Below are 17,366 nucleotides of genomic sequence, written 5' to 3'. Positions count from 1 at the left end.
ACCCCTACGCGCAAGTGAATTATTGAAATAAAATTGAACCATATGTTAGTCCCGAAATGACCTAGTTTTGCCGAGTGGACGTTAAACACCAATTCTCTCTCTCTCTCCTATCATCACATTGGCGTTGGTATAAGCGACTTGATCACTCGGCTTACAACATGACGAAAGATAATTATTCGTAACTGAATTAGAGTTAGGGTTGGGTAAGGGTAATCCTAAAAAAAAGTAGCTCGTGATAGGGGTAACGGTATATCCTATAGGCAGTGCCGGACTGGTGAGCCGAAGGCCCGCCTGTCAAGTTATTGACCAAGGCCTACGCAAGTACACGCCGAAGGAGCGTTACGAGCACGCCGAAGGGACGCGAGCGTCCGAGGGGGGGGGGGAGTCGGGGGTTCTCACCCTTAGGAAAATTTTGAAAATTGACAACCACAAACCCATTTTCCTAGCATTTCAGACCAAAGCAAAAGAAGGCAAATTTTTGATTTTCTGATACAATTAGATAACAGACTGACCTAAGAGTACTATCATTAGATGAATTTGAGAATTCTAGTACACTTCTTTTTTTGTGTTGTTGTTCAGTCATTTTTTTCCTATCTTTTCTTTCTCATGTCTGTGTCCTGTCCTGTCCTGTCCTTCCTTCTTTCTTTTCTCCCCACCCCCTCCTTTCTTTCTCTATTCTGTTTTCTTTCTCTTTTTTCTTTATAGGCTTAGGCCCACTTTTTTTAATGTCACGGACAGGTGCACAGGTGGGCCCAGTCCGGCACTGCCTATAGGGTTACTGTAATATAAAAAATACTGTATCTACGATATATGTTTCCCGTTGTTAGTGGTGCAGGACGGGATGGGAGGGGGGCTGACACGGACAGCTGTCTAGTCATTTGGATAAATTGAAAAACCAAAGTCCCGTGTATACATTGGCGTGCACGTAAATAATCCCTTGGCAGTTGGAATTCGATATAAGAGTAGGTCGTAGTGCTGCTGTCCGAGCAAAATTTCCTTCAAAGCACACTGTATGGCGTATGCCCGTCTTCATTAGCCTAGTCGAAGTATGACAGTAGGAATTTAAACCCCATTTCATTTCATTTCCAAAACTACCGGATGAGTAATTGTACAGTGAGCAAGACAACGATAACGGATTTTGCCTGAAAGTATTTTCAAATAACACGATAATAATTTGGTAAACATTGTACAAAGATTACAGGAAAATCCATTAAATAATCTTATAAAATATAACGCCTTATATTCTTGTGCCATCCACTCGTGTCGATAATTCTATAAAAAAAACTCAGGTCTATTAGGGTAACAAGAGAGGAACGACATTGAACATTAACAAAGTCAACGACATCTTCTAATACAATTTTTTTTATATTTCGCCATTTCTTTCTCACTTTCACGAGAGAGAAGTAATAGGTCAATGCTTCATTTAGCAAAGCGTGTTATCAATTATATGACGTCTTTTTAAAGGTATGGTCCCCGATTTAACAGTGTGCACTTATTACTTGAAATCCTACTTCTACACCATAAATACTAGGGTTAGGGTTAGGGTCATTCTTGAAATGAAATGGGGTTTAAAGTCCTACTTCTACACCAATCAGACTGATTATGAACACGGACATACGTCAGTCGCGTTTCAGTATATACTTGAAATGGGGTTTAACATCGTATCCATCTTCAAAAGCCCAGTCGAAGCAGAACAGTAGGAAGTTAAACCCCATTTCATTTTTTATGTGCAAGCCGATGAGTACACGGGACCTCGATTTTCCATCCTATCCAAACGACTATGCGTTGTACCTTGTCAGACCCTCTGTCCTGCACCACTGACAAGGGGTAATGTGCATTGAGGGAAATGATGCATGGGCAGAGGTGTTTCGACATATTTTTCACCAAATTTCAACTGCCAAAGGTTCTTTCACCTGTACGCCAATGAGTCCTTCGGTGGACCAAATATTTGCATCCCAACCGAACAACTAGACACTGCAGAAACTACCCAACTTTACGCTGATACATTGTATCAATGGGATCCTCCTTTAAACCCAGTTCGCTAGGTTCATCCTGAAGTATTGAACTCAAAACAAAAAACAAAAAAAACAAAAATGTAAATTAAAACGATCATTTGAAACGTCTAATTTTGGCTGTTGGTTTCAAATCCGTGGTTATTTTTTTTATATTTCTTGACATTCAAATTCTAGAGAGGGTATGAAGAACAATGGATCATGCTAACAAAACTTGTAATACGATTGATGACGTCAAAAGATATCTTATTACATGACAGCTAATCTTAATTTAACATCCTGTAATAGACGTTAATGGTTTATGTTCAAATTTTTATCCACTTACGATTTAGAAATGTTCTATGAAAGGGATCATTGTCGTTTTTTGTACTTTTGAACGTATAATCATTAGTAAGTATATAATGGGTTAACGTCTGTATCCTCAGTAGAGTTATCACATGCAAACTGCAACGTACAGGCTAAAAGCTGTAATGTCGTTTAGTGCAGTATACACTTTTCGTGATAAACACCGGTTGTTTAGAATTTAGGAGATAAACATCTACTGTTTAGAATTTAGGAGATAAACATCGACTGTTTAGAATTTAGGAGATAAACATCGATTGTTTAGAATTTAGGAGATAAACATCGATTGTTTAGAATTTAGATTGTTTAGAATTTAGGAGATGAACATCGACTGTTATTGATCATTTGATACCGCTTAAATCATTTAGAAGTTTATAATGTTTTGCCCACTTCGAAGACATTCCTATAGTTCTCAGGAAGCACCCATTCGCAGTGAGTCGCACAAGATGTGTGTATTGGCGGGGAGGGGGGGTGGTGGTGGATTTATTTAAAGTCCACTTCCCTCGTAGAAGCCTATTAAACTCATTCGACACCACTTTTCGTTAAATCAGAATCCAAGTAATTTACATCGTTTGAGCTACAAAATACAATAAAGGGGGAGCAACCGTTGTTGGAATGAGTAGTAATGCAGGAGTTGAACTGCTAGTCTCTCAATATTGACTTTAAGGTTAAATTCTGGTTTATGAGTATCATTAAAATCATTACAACAACAAGATTCCCAAAATGTCATAATCATAGATAAACATATTGAAGGAGGCAGACATCTGGATTCCCAACATGTCATAATCATAGATAAACATATTGAAGGAGGCAGACATCTGGATTCCTAACATGTCATAATCATAGATAAACATATTGAAGGCGGCAGACATCTGGATTCCTAACATGTCATAATCATAGATAAACATATTGAAGGAGGCAGACATCTGGAGGGTATTGTCTATATAATATTCGCATCGGATAAAGATTTTATATGGGGACAAAATGACATCAAGAATTCAGTCGACGTGGTTACATAAATCTATCAGATCATCTGATAAAATTTGAAAGGAGATTGACCAGCTCTGTTTATTTCTACACGAGTTCAGAGGAATCTATAGACATGGGCATCATGATCATGGGGATTTCCCTGGTCATGATCAGGGGGATTTCCCTGTCTGTTTGTATAATTCAATCACTTTATTAGTTTGTTAGGATGTGGTGATATTGGGTTAGTATTGGGTTGGTATTGGGGGTATTGGGCTAGTATTGGGTGGTATTGGGGGTATTGGGTGGAATGGGGGTGGGGGGATTGGTATTGTGTAGTATTGGGTATATTGGATTGGTATCGGGTTGGTATTTGGAGGCTTTGGACTAGTATTGGTGTGGTATTTGGTAGTATTGAGTGGTATTTGGTAGTATTATGGGGGTATTTGGTAGAATTGAGTGGTATTTGGTAGTATTATGGGGGTATTGCGTAGCAATGTGTGGTATTTGTCGTTATTTATTTAGTAGTACTGGGTAAATCGTCAGGCCGAAACCTGGCAGAAAATGTAAAGTAAGACCAAAAACGTGACAAAAATTGCCATGTAAAAGGTTGGTCTGGTGGTTCATTTCGTGTGGTGTCAGGACCTATAACTTTTTAAAAATAACCTTTACATCAGGCAAGACGTCACCGTAACCTTTACATCAGGCAAGACGTCACCGTAACCTTTACATCAGGCAAGACGTCACCGTAACCTTTACATCAGGCAAGACGTCACTGTTTTTACTGTTATCTAATTCAAATCGTAAAGGGTGTTGACCGTTCTGAAATTTTACTATGCCAGTTCCGTTGAACGAAAAAGAAAAGAAAAGAAATGACATGGATTTATTTATCCAATCTGGTTAAAACACGGATCCTGTTTCGTTTCGTTTTTTATAGTTCAAAATTTCGTTTTACTTGTCTTTACTACACTATTGTAGGCCATGGAAAGTATAAAAAAAAAACGAAACGAAATGTAAATCTGTATTTTAATCAGATTGTTATTTATCATATACAGGCTGGTGATTATGAGCATACGTCATGAATACGGACATACGTCATGCATACGAGCATACGTCATGAATACGGGCATACGTCATGAAGAGTGCTACGTATACGTGTACTGATAGAAGGTATATCATTCAATTTTATAATACAGAAAGGGATTATAATTTGACAGTTTCTTTTTTTTTAAAAAAAAGAAGAAATATGTCACTAATAGTAACATAATTTTTATATCTTTACTAGCAGGATACCCGGCTTCGCTCGGGGGTCATAACTCCGAAACCGGAAGTGGTAGACTAACGCCACCTGGCCTATGTTACTCCGCGGTCCGAGCTACCCCTATACCCCAAATTTCAGACTCGGGGCAGACCTTGTGTAGCCGCCAACCAAGAACAGACCGGCTTCGCTCGGGGGTCATAACTCCGAAACCGGAAGTGGTAGACTAACGCCACCTGGCCTATATTACTCCCCGGCCCGAGCTACCCCTATACCCCAAATTTCAGACTCGGGGCAGACCTAGTGTAGCCGCCAACCCCGAACAGACAGACTTGCTCGGGGGGTCATAACTCCGAAACCGGAAGTGGTAGACTAACGCCACCTGGCCTATGTTACTCCCTGGTCCGAGCTACCCCTATACCCCAAATTTCAGAGTCGGAGCAGACCTTGTGTAGCCGCCTACCCCGAACAGACCGGCTTCGCTCGGGGTCATAACTCCGAAACCGGAAGTGGTAGACTAACGCCACCTGGCCTATATTACTCCCCGGTCCGAGCTACCCCTATACCCCAAATTTCAGACTCGGGGCAGACCTAGTGTAGCCGCCAACCCCGAACAGACAGACTTCGCTCGGGGGTCATAACTCCGAAACCGGAAGTGGTAGACTAACGCCAGCTGGTCTATGTTACTCCCCGGTCCGAGCTACCCCTATACCCCAAATTTCAGAGTCGGAGCAGACTTTGTGTAGCCGCCATCCCCGAACAGACCGGCGTCGCTCGGGGGTCGTAACTCCGAAACCGGAAGTGGTAGACTAACGCCACCTGGCCTATGTTACTCCCGGGTCCGAGCTTCCCCTATACCCCAAATTTCAGACTCGGGGCAGATGTAGCCGCCAACCCCGAACAAACAGACTTCGCTCGGGGGTCATAACTCCGAAACCGGAAGTGGTAGACTAACGCCACCTGGCCTATGTTACTCCCCGGTCCGAGCTACCCCTATACCCCAAATTTCAGACTCGGGGCAGACCTAGTGTAGCCGCCAACCCCGAACAGACCGGCTTCGCTCGGGGGTCATAACTCCGAAACCAAAAGTGGTAGACTAACACCACCTGGCCTATGTTACTCCCCGGTCCGAGCTACCCCAATACCCCAAATTTCAGACTCGGGGCAGACCTAGTGTAGCCGTCAACCCCGAACAGACAGACAGACAGACAGACAAACGACAGTCACAAATATATATATAATAATATATAGATAGATATCTTTAAATTTAATATAGCTGTCATTACTTAATACATGCATTACTCTAATATAAACTGCCACAGAGAAGGGATTATAATTTGACACTTTCTTTTTTTTAAAAAAAGAGGAAATATGTCACTAATAGTAACATAATTTTATATCTTTATATCTTTAAATTTAATATAGCTGTCGTTACTTAATACATGCATTACTCTGATAATATAAACTGCCATAAAGTATTTATGCGCCACATAAACTGAGTATTATTATTATTATTATTTCCCCTCATTTCAAACTGTATTGGCGTATGATCATCTTCTGCAGGTGACGAAAAGTAGGAGGGAGGGTGTCATAAGGTCTGTGATTAAGTCAACTGTCGTGGTTTCAATTCCCCGGTTGTACGTGGCAAGGAATAGGGTCGCTTGTCGAACCTCGTAGGTTTTCTCTGGGTCAGTCGGTTTCCTCCTACTGCTAAAGACTCCTACACACAAGCAAATTATTGAAAAAAATTAACTATATGTTAGTCCCAAAATGACCTAGTTTGTGTCGAGTGGACGTTAAACTCTCTCTCTCTCTCTCCCTCTCTCTCTCTCTCTCTCTCTCTCTCTCAGACACGCAAACAATGCACATTTGAGAACACTGCGCGTGTATGTTACACGTCGATTAAAAACCTACATGTAGAAAGCATTCAGCCATATTTTATCTCTGTGTTGAACCTATGTATTTAAGTACTAACATATTTTCTATAGATTGACTGACAATTATTTTATAGTTGTAGATAAACACAAGAGACAGCCCATGTAATATTGTATACAACATACGTCAACCATACTGACTAATGGTCTATTATACAGCCAGAACACAAGGGGTTGAATACATGTTGTATGGTGGGGTGTACAATAAATGACGTTAGTAAGAATAAAAACTCTATAAAGAAACTCATTTTATTACAAAATAATATAAATACTCCAATGACAGTATTTCAATAGAGCCTCGACTGACGCTATAAGGTGAAATCATTCGTTTTTTATCGCCGTTCACTGAACAGAAAGAGTTATTTTTAAATATGTTACGCGTAAGAAATTTGAGTCGCCTGTCCAAATCTCGTGGGTTTTCACAGTGTCCTCCGGTTTCCTCCCACTGCTAAAGATCTCTACGCGCAAGCTAATTATTGAAATAAAATTGAAACCATGTGTTAGTCCCGACATGAACAAGTTTGTGTCGAGTGGACGTTAAACCCCATCCCTCTCTCTCCCCCCTCTCTCTCTCCCTCTCTCTCTCTCTCCCCTCCCCTCCCTTTCCCCCCCTCTCTCTCTCTCTCTCTGAAAAAATTAATTTAATTTCTCACAGTTCTGCACCAACCAATGAAATGGGGTTTGACGTCCTATTTTTTGTCACTGGCTGGGCTAGCTAAAGAAGATGTACATACGCCAATTCAGTGTGATATGAGGGGAAATTTTCCCCTACAACGTTTCCCATTTCTGTTTTGTTTTTTTATCCAATTACAAATGTCAATAGAGCTTTTACGTGCATGCGATCGTTTTTCTTCCCATCCGTATCTAGATTAAAACAACCCCCCCCCCCCCCCGTGTGTGAGACAGTATGATACTCACGGACATATGGTAGCTAAACTACACAGTGTACCTAAAATCATTTTGGGCAGGTCTTGGCTCAGATTAAAGGAGCTAATTCGATATTATTTGGACCTAGAAACTGACACAAATGGGTCAGAACGCATATAATAATGTAATATGAATGTATATCAATTGATTTACATTCATCGTTTCTGTTTTTACTGTAATTTTTAAACATGCATTATGCAAGAGCCAAATCTGTCTATCGCAGGTCTTTCTTTAGGCCTGAAATCTTATCTAAATTATTAATTAGACATTAATTAACTTATCCAGACCATAATCAACTCTCGATGTCAAGGTTAGCCTTCGATATCGACTGGATTAGAATCCTACATGCTGCAAACGCTCATTGATAATTAAATCAAAACGATGGATTAACGAGACTATGCTTTTTAACGTACTAACTTTAGTAATGATGAACGAGGCTAGGTGGAAATTTACAAACCTGATATCTCGGTTCATAGTGGACCAATTTGACTGAAATTTTCAACAAATTACCTTTACATTATCTAGTTTTTAACTATTAAAGCGAGAACTGTCAGCTCTTTATCTAATCTCCCATAATGTATCTTTAATGAGTTATGTTCAGTGAAATATGCCAGAAGTCTCAACCGAATGGTAATCTCTAGCGTCTGGTTATTCCTGATAAGAATATGTCGTCACCGTTTAATGACTTGTGGAATATGTCTAACTTCGTTCTTCGATTCTCTAGTTACAAATGGCGCTGGAACGCATTCTGGTACATGATTCGTGTACCAATGGTAAAATGTTTATTTTGTCTTAAATATTGAATATCAGAAGCCCATCTTTTACCGGTAAGATCATAACATTAGTGTTGATTTAAATTGACAAATAATTTGTGTTTTCAATGAGGAAGACTTTGGATGATATTCAGTTAGAGACTGAATTTAAAACGATTTGTTAAGTAATAAAATATGCAGTTCATATTGATATAGATGTGTTCGTGTTGAAATGGTGTTTAATACTCAACTATTATACACCTACCGAACTAATGAAGACGGGCATACGCCATTTTGCCCGGACAGTGGCACTAGGGCCTATACTATTCATCGAATTCACACTGTCAATGGTTCTTTACGTGCACATCAACGTGTACTCTGGACCTCGAGTTTTCATCTCATCCGAAAGACAATACCATATTCATTACTAGCTCATGCACCCTGCAACGATGCCAAGTGAATATCCCGGCTTAAAAAGCCGAGGAACTTTCTTGCCCAAAGGCTGTGAGTCATCGCCTTGTGCATAAGAACTGACGCCATCTTCGATATTCGGACTTGACCATGCTAGCACCATCCCTTTTCGTGATCAGCGCATCCACAACATATAGAAGCCATAAAAACACTAGGTTGACTATTCCCGTGTTTTTTTGACTATCACTGAGCCACGACGACACTATTTTCGTTTTTTCCCTGAATGATATAAATATATGATATAGAAAGTACTCGGTATTACCGAATGATTTGTAATAATGGAAAGGTTTGACACTGACCTCCCTTCAGTATGTCATTATAATTTATACTGTACACCTCGTTAAAGAATGGAATTTAGATTATATATCAAATTCCCGGTCTAAATATGAACCGATTAGGTAAACCGTTGTTAACGACCATGACAGAGGGCAGATGAAGAATCACAACTCGAAAGATTGGTATTCTGATTTGAAGTTAAAAGGTAAATTTATTGATATTTTGTGAGCGTTTTTTATAATTATAATTAAATGTAGCATAACATAAAATGTATAATGTTGTGAGTGAGCTTAATTATTTTGCTCAACATTTTTAATCAGAAAATTTATATGTGAAATTGATCGAATGATTCTGATATGATATTAAAATAGAATTATAGAAAGTTTTTATGATGGAGAGAGAGAGAGAAATGTGGTTTAACGTCCACTCGACACAAACAAGGTCATTTCGGGACTAATACATGGTTTAATTTTATTTCAATAATTCGCTTGCGCGTCAGGACCTTTAGCAGTGCGAGGAAACCGGAGGGCCCGGAGAAAACCCATGAGGTTGGACAGGCGACCCTACTCCTTGTCACGTACAACCGGAGATTCGAAACCACGCCAGTTGACTCAATGACAACGAGCAGAGATGAATATGTTTGTTATTAAAGGCTCAACACCACTCTTGTTGTAACTGAATAATATGCCCCAATCTTTATTCTGGTCAACAAATTGTACTATTTTACAATATTCCAATTAATTGATGATACAAATTTTTATCTTAACACACCTAATTCAAAAAATTGGAAAAATTCAACTAAATGATTTGAAAAGCCTAACGTAAACCCTTTGAACTGTGACTTGGATTTTAAAATATTTTCGAACCCTCTGGACAAGTAAAATAAGATTTAATGGGTAATTTACACAACAGGCAGGACAATTAAACATCTAATACTTATAATAAGGCTATTATTTATTTTCTGGAGCTGTCAAGCCAGCAAGAGTGTTATTGTCCCTTTAAACGATATACATATATATTGTAATCGTATTCTTTAACGAGTGATTGTTCTTCCAGAAGGATATGTTACAGTTTAATGCTTTATTCAGTTACTAAATGCCTCTAAATAATTTTTATGAATAAAATTCATTAAGTGTAGATATGAATCGTGGCCATGGTAGTCTAGTGGTAGGAGTGTTCCGTAGCGCCGCTGTCCGGGCAAAACTTCCACCACAGCACACTGCATGGCTTATGTTCGTCTTCATTAGCCCAGTCGGAGTAGAACAGTTGAGAGTACAACCCCATCTCATTTCATGAAATATTTCCAGAATGTGGGATTCTTTATTAGCCTAGTTGGAGTAGAAAAGTAAAGTGTTCAACCTCATTTCATTTCATGAAACATTTCCATAATGTGGGATTCTTCATTGGCTGAGTGCTAATGCTCAGCTATGATTTTAGTGTTCAGCCCGAACATGCTGGCATTCTTCAAATTGCCAAAGCGCCAAGTTTTAGGGACATTTGATATCGTTTGTATTTTCATAATTAATGTCTTCCATTTAACAAGTGACCTTCCTGTATCTTTTTTTCAGAACCATCATGGCACCGTGGCAACCAACCCCAGCTTTTCTTACCTATATTTTATTTTTCTTACTTCTAATGGACGAATGCTGGAGCCAAGGTGCGAGTGGTCGACGTGGAGCAAATATCCGGAATTTTACAGAAGATGATATAAGTGAGATGTTAAAACTACATAACGATTATCGTCGTCAAGCTGGTGCTACAAACATGAGAAAAATGGTTAGCGTTATTTATTTATTTATTTACAGTGAAACCGCTCTGTTAAGACCACCTGTGGGACTGTCGAGATTTGGTCTTAATTATGGGGTGGTCTCGGTTTATAGGGAATATAGAAGAAAAAATTGATTATTTTAATATGTGAGTTGCCCTGAATACTGAGTTGGTCGTTAAGCTGGATTTCACTGTATTCATTTTTTTATTTATTTATTTATTTATAAAATATATTTTAGGTGTGGAATACAGATCTACAGAATTTGGGTCAATCATTTATTGACAATTGTAATTATGGGCACAATCCCAACACTGGTGATATGTTTGGTTTTCGGCATATTGGCGAGAATTTATATCTTTCCTCGGGTAAGTAGCATACCAAACTCTGAAACAAATAACCAACACTACCTAGACGTTCGGATGGTTCGATAAACTGAGGCCCGATTACACATTGGCGTGCACGTAAAAGATCTCTTGACAGTTGGAATTCGGTACCGCTGTTGGGGCAAATTTCCCAGTTAGGCCACTGTATGGTATATGCCCATCGTCATTGGTCCAGTGGGTTCAGAAAAGTAGGACCTTAAACCCCATTTCATTTTGCAGACACTACAGGAAGAGGATAAAGTTCAGGTCCACTGAATATAGGTAACCACGATTGAATCGTATGCAATCTACAACGTTATCGGCTTGTCTGTGGTGTCAGAAATAGGGCCTGAAGAGATATAGCCTCTATTCGCTTGAATGGGATGAAAACGCGAGGTATCGTGTTCACATTTCCTTATTGTAAATATGTACATAGCCCCCCCCCCCTTTTTGTTCATTTTATTCTTATACTATTTAGATTGATTTTATCATAACATGGTTATATAGTCTTTTTGTATATATTTTCTGTCAATCCTTTTCTGTGAATAAAATATTGTTTATACAAAAAAACATTTCCTTATGTGTAGAAATCCCCCCTCTCTTGTACACATTTGAGTGCGTGTAAAAGAACCTTTGACAGTTGGAATTCGAAATGAAAGATTTTGATTATAAATGTTGAATTGTTTTTGTAGGCGATTTTTATAATCTAAAGCCGGCTGTAGATTTCTGGCACGGTGAAATGGCTGATTACAACTTTACTACTGGCGATTGTTCTAATGTCTGTGGGCATTATACACAGGTATATATCTCTCTCTCTCCCTCTCTCTCTCTCTCTCTCTCAAATCTACCAAGATAAGATCCATTAAGAAATGTTGATATAAGGCTCTGTTGATAATTCGACGTTTACTGAGCGAAGATTATCGCCAAAAACATGTTGACAAGTCAAAATCACGAGACAACTCCTCAGCGATGAAACAAATGGCGAGGTTCCGGAAGTGATCGAACATGCATAACGTTAGAGGGAGATAAATATCCCTTCTGTCGTGCAGAATTTTCACTCTTGTATAGCCCATTTCTCTCCTCCCTCCCCATCTCTCTCTCTCTCTCTCTTTCGTTCAAGTCAGATATGTGTGGGCTGACACACAGGCGTCTGTAACGTGGAAAAGAGGGTCTCGTGGATAATTTTAAAAAGTCACCGTAGACTCAATTGTCTACCTAACGAAAATTAGCGAGTATTGCCACTGGTTGACGAAATCTAGAGTAGTGACTTTGATCCATTTTTTTTTAATCCAGCCCGTTTCTCGCCTTACTAATATTATATCTACTGAAAGAGAATCGGTTTCAGACGAGTTATGTGCTCCTGCGTTAGAAATCGGAATCAGACCAGTTATTTGATAATCGCGCTTACGAACATGGACGTAACAGTCTTTAGACATTATACTGAGTCATAGCTTAATATTATTTTTGAAATATTTTCCAAGTTGCTTAATATTATTTTTGAAATATTTTCCAAGTTACAGACGCCCGTGGACTGATAGTCATGAGTATGTTTATTTTATTCACGTTGTATGGGCTGATAGTCATGGGTTTGTTTATATTATTCAGGTTGTATGGGCTGGGAGTCATGAGTTGGGTTGTGGTATAATTTGGTGTGAAACATTAACAGGAGCAAATACTATTACACAAGGAACTATCATAATCTGTAATTATGGTCCAAGGTGAGATGTGTTAACACAGAGTCATCTATATTTCATTCCACGTTAAAAAATCAATAAAACAATGTTAAAGGATACATTATGTCAGAGCTGGGAGTTTTCACTATAATATTTAAAAACTAGATAATGTAAAGGCAATTTGCTGAAAATTTCATTCAAATTGATCCACTCTGAACCGCGAATTAAGCCATTGAATTTTCGGCCTAGCCTCGATCATCATTACTTAAGTCGGTACGATAAAAACATAGTCTCGATTAGCCATTTCATGATTAAATCATGAATGGAAGTCGAACAAGAAATCGGAACCTAATTTAATAAACATCACGGGCTAGCGATGCCATCGAGAGTTGATTATAGTCTGGAAAAGTTAATTAATGTCTAATTAATAATTTAGATAACATTTCAGGCCTAAAGAAAGACCTGCAATAGGCAGATTTGGCTCTTGCATAATGTATGTTTAAGTAATATTTTTATGAGCTGATTAATTGACCATTTCTCAATTAGGCCTATTTTTATTGTTAAATTGATATAATGCTTATTTATGTGACTTATTTAAACCGAGGTCCCGTGTAAATTTGACAGTTGGAATGTGAAAGAAGAGAGCATGCACAATTTCCCTCACTTGCCCGTCTTAAGCACCATTTTATATTCTTCATCTAGTTATACTGTGTTATGTTTACAATAATGGAGATAAGCAGTCATTGTGTGGTTTATACAAAACGTGATAAGGAGTGTGGTCGCTCGTCCAACCTCGTTGGTTTTCTCCGGGTCCTCCGCCCCCCCCCCCCCACTTCTAAAGACCCCTACGCGAAAGCAAATTATTGGAATAAAATTAAAACCATATGTTAGTCCCCAAATTACCTAGTTTGTGTCGAGTGGACGTTAAACCCCATTTCTCTATCCCCCTTATACCAAACGCGTTCTGCATTGGGACTGCTTGGTCCCTCCGTTATCCAAACTTGATCCGACTACCCCCACCCCCACCCCGGCCTCTATACAGTGTGATACAAGTGATGGTGAATACTCGACATTAAATGAAGATATTTTAATTATATTTTAGTGGTAATGCTGGACATGAGGATCCTTTTGAAGCTGGTGCAGCTTGCGCAGCTTGTCCTGCAGATGCACCGTATTGTGAGGACGGTTTGTGCTCGGGTAAATATTTATATCAACAATACAGTCTACCACTAATAATATAAACAACAATATGGTCTACCACTAATAATATAAACAACAATATGGTCTACCACTAATAATATAAACAACAATATGGTCTACCACTAATAATATAAACAACAATATGGTGTACCACTAATAATATAAACAACAATATGGTGTACCACTAATAATATAAACAACAATATGGTCTACCACTAATAATATAAACAACAATATGGTCTACCACTAATAATATAAACAACAATATGGTCTACCACTAATAATATAAACAACAATATGGTCTACCACCAATAATATAAACAACAATATGGTCTACCACTAATAATATAAACAACAATATGGTGTACCACTAATAATATAAACAACAATATGGTGTACCACTAATAATATAAACAACAATATGGTCTACCACTAATAATATAAACAACAATATGGTCTACCACTAATAATATAAACAACAATATGGTCTACCACTAATAATATAAACAACAATATGGTCTACCACCAATAATATAAACAACAATATGGTCTACCACTAATAATATAAACAACAATATGGTCTACCACTAATAATATAAACAACAATATGGTCTACCACTAATAATATAAACAACAATATGGTCTACCACTAATAATATAAACAACAATATGGTCTACCACCAATAATATAAACAACAATATGGTCTACCACTAATAATATAAACAACAATATGGTCTACCACCAATAATATAAACAACAATATGGTCTACCACTAATAATATAAACAACAATATTGTCTACCACTAATAATATAAACAACAATATGGTCTACCACTAATAATATAAACAACAACATGGTCTACCACTAATAATATAAACAACAACATGGTCTACCACTAATAATATAAACAACAACATGGTCTACCACCAATAATATAAACAACAATATGGTCTACCACTAATAATATAAAAAACAATATGGTCTACCACCAATAATATAAACAAAAATATGGTCTACCACTAATAATATAAACAACAATATTGTCTACCACTAATAATATAAACAACAATATGGTCTACCACTAATAATATAAACAACAACATGGTCTACCACTAATAATATAAACAACAATATGGTCTACCATTAATAATATAAACAACAATATGGTCTACCACCAATAATATAAACAACAATATGGTGTACCACTAATAATATAAACAACAACATGGTCTACCACTAATAATATAAACAACAACATGGTCTACCACTAATAATATAAACAACAACATGGTCTACCACTAATAATATAAACAAAAATATGGTCTACCACTAATAATATAAACAACAATATTGTCTACCACTAATAATATAAACAACAATATGGTCTACCACTAATAATATAAACAACAATATGGTCTACCACTAATAATATAAACAACAATATAGTCTAATATAAACAACAATGGACTGTGGTATTATTTTAGAATATATAAGTTGATCTTTTATGCATATATTATAGATGAACGTTAGCTGTACAGCGCGGTAGACGTTTTCTGTTTATTTCGTGCTGTCTATGTGCGGTTCTCCTGCTCTTAGTATTGGGCATAATATTTAGCCTAATATTTAGTCATCTTTTGGGTGGATTTTGTATTTAACGAGCGCCCGTGATTCTCCCTGTCATGCATACCCATTTCCTCAAATGTGTCAAAAGCAAAGTTTATTTATAAACAAAAAGTGAGCCAGTTTTTTTTTAAGATACTCGGAAAATGTTCGTTGATAAATTCGGCAAATTTGGTTTGAACTCCACCAAACATAAAATTTTAATATATTTCAGCTACGGATGCCTCGGGAGCAACCACTACGCCTCCAGCAATGGATGTCACGGCACCGACTACAACGACATCCACAACAATGACAACAACTGCTACGTCATCCACAAATGACCAATCAACGGCTGAATTATTACCAGCCACCACTGACGGTGACAATATCATTACAGCGACAGATGTAACGGAAATACAGAAACTGGACGTCATGACTCAACTGGTTCAAAATATTGTCATTTTCGGATTCGTTTCCGGAGCCTTGTCGCTGTGTTTGATTTTCCAATATGTCAACAATTATGTGAATAACAAAAAAGAGGAGAGGGAAGCAAGGCAATTAAAAGGTGTTTAGTGTTTATGGTGGCTTGTAATTTTATAAAAAGATATTGGATACGAAACTACGGACTGTAATTCTGTAAACATTTATTGGATATGAAATTAAGGATTTTGTAAACATTTATAGGGAACGAAACTATGGATTGTAATTCTGTAAACATTTATTGGATATGAAACTACGGATTTTGTAAATATTTATTGGATATGAAACTATGCATTGTAATGTTTTAAACTTTTATTGGATACGAAGCTACTGATCGCAATCGAAACTAGACATTTATAAGATACGAAACTACGGATTATAATTCTGTGAACATTTAATGGATACGAATCTACAGATTGTAATTCTGTTGACATTTATAGGATACGAAACTACGGATAATAATTCTGTAAACATTTATTGGATACGAAACTACAGAAACTATGGATTGTAATTGTGTAGACATTTATAGGATGCGGAACTATGGATTGTAATTTATTGGATACGAAACTGCGGCAATAATATGTTATGTGAAGTGGCATAAGATGTTTGGGGCTCGTGCAAGACAGCGATTGCTACAGTGTCTCTTTTAACTGATGACTATTTTAATTGAAACATTACGCAAAGAACCATAACTCTGTGTTACCGGTGGACTTTTTAAATGAAATTGATTTACGCAAAGACGTCGTGTTGGCATGTTCTAACTATAGCCTTCAACACCTTTGCTTATAGGCCCTACCAATTTTTACTTAACTTAGGAATTATTTAGATTTTTTTAGTTATCTGAAGAATTATTCACTTAACTTAGGAATTATTTAGATTTTTTTAGTTATCTGAAGAATTATTCACTTAACTTAGGAATTATTTAGATTTTTTTAGTTATCTGAAGAATTATTCACCTAACTTAGGAATTATTTAGATTTTTTTAGTTATCTGAAGAATTATTCACTTAACTTAGGAATTATTTAGATTTTTTTAGTTATCTGAAGAATTATTCACTTAACTTAAGAATTATTTAGATTTTTTTAGTTATCTGAAGAATTATTCACTTAACTTAGGAATTATTTAGATTTTTTTAGTTATCTGAAGAATTATTCACTTAACTTAGGAATTATTTAGATTTTTTTAGTTATCTGAAGAATCATTCATTTTATTGGTTTACTCATCTTAAAAAAATGGCCATATTTTTATTTATTCATCTCATTTTTATTTATCCATCTAAAGAGTTAACATTGTTTATTTTTTACTCATATTAAAACTACTTACAATTGTATTTATTCATCT

The 17,366-nt window shown here is 37.1% G+C and overlaps 1 protein-coding gene across 1 annotated transcript; it reads left to right on the top strand.

Moving 5' to 3' along the window:
- The first annotated feature begins 8,989 nt into the window (after window positions 1–8,989).
- LOC126814281 (glioma pathogenesis-related protein 1) lies at window positions 8,990–16,935 on the top strand. The gene is made up of 7 exons (XM_050539359.1): window positions 8,990–9,143; window positions 10,507–10,714; window positions 10,945–11,071; window positions 11,761–11,867; window positions 12,674–12,786; window positions 13,844–13,938; window positions 15,778–16,935. Exons 2-7 carry the CDS (start codon window positions 10,514–10,516, stop codon window positions 16,116–16,118), a joined length of 984 nt encoding a protein of 327 aa, XP_050395316.1. The 5' UTR covers window positions 8,990–9,143; window positions 10,507–10,513; the 3' UTR covers window positions 16,119–16,935.
- The last annotated feature ends 431 nt before the right edge of the window (window positions 16,936–17,366 follow it).

The sequence above is a fragment of the Patella vulgata genome, chromosome 3 (assembly GCF_932274485.2).
Source record: "Patella vulgata chromosome 3, xgPatVulg1.2, whole genome shotgun sequence".
In the NCBI taxonomy this organism is placed as follows: Eukaryota; Metazoa; Mollusca; class Gastropoda; family Patellidae; genus Patella; species Patella vulgata.
Note: the sequence above shows the minus strand (reverse complement) of the source record. Positions and strands in the feature narration are given on the sequence as shown.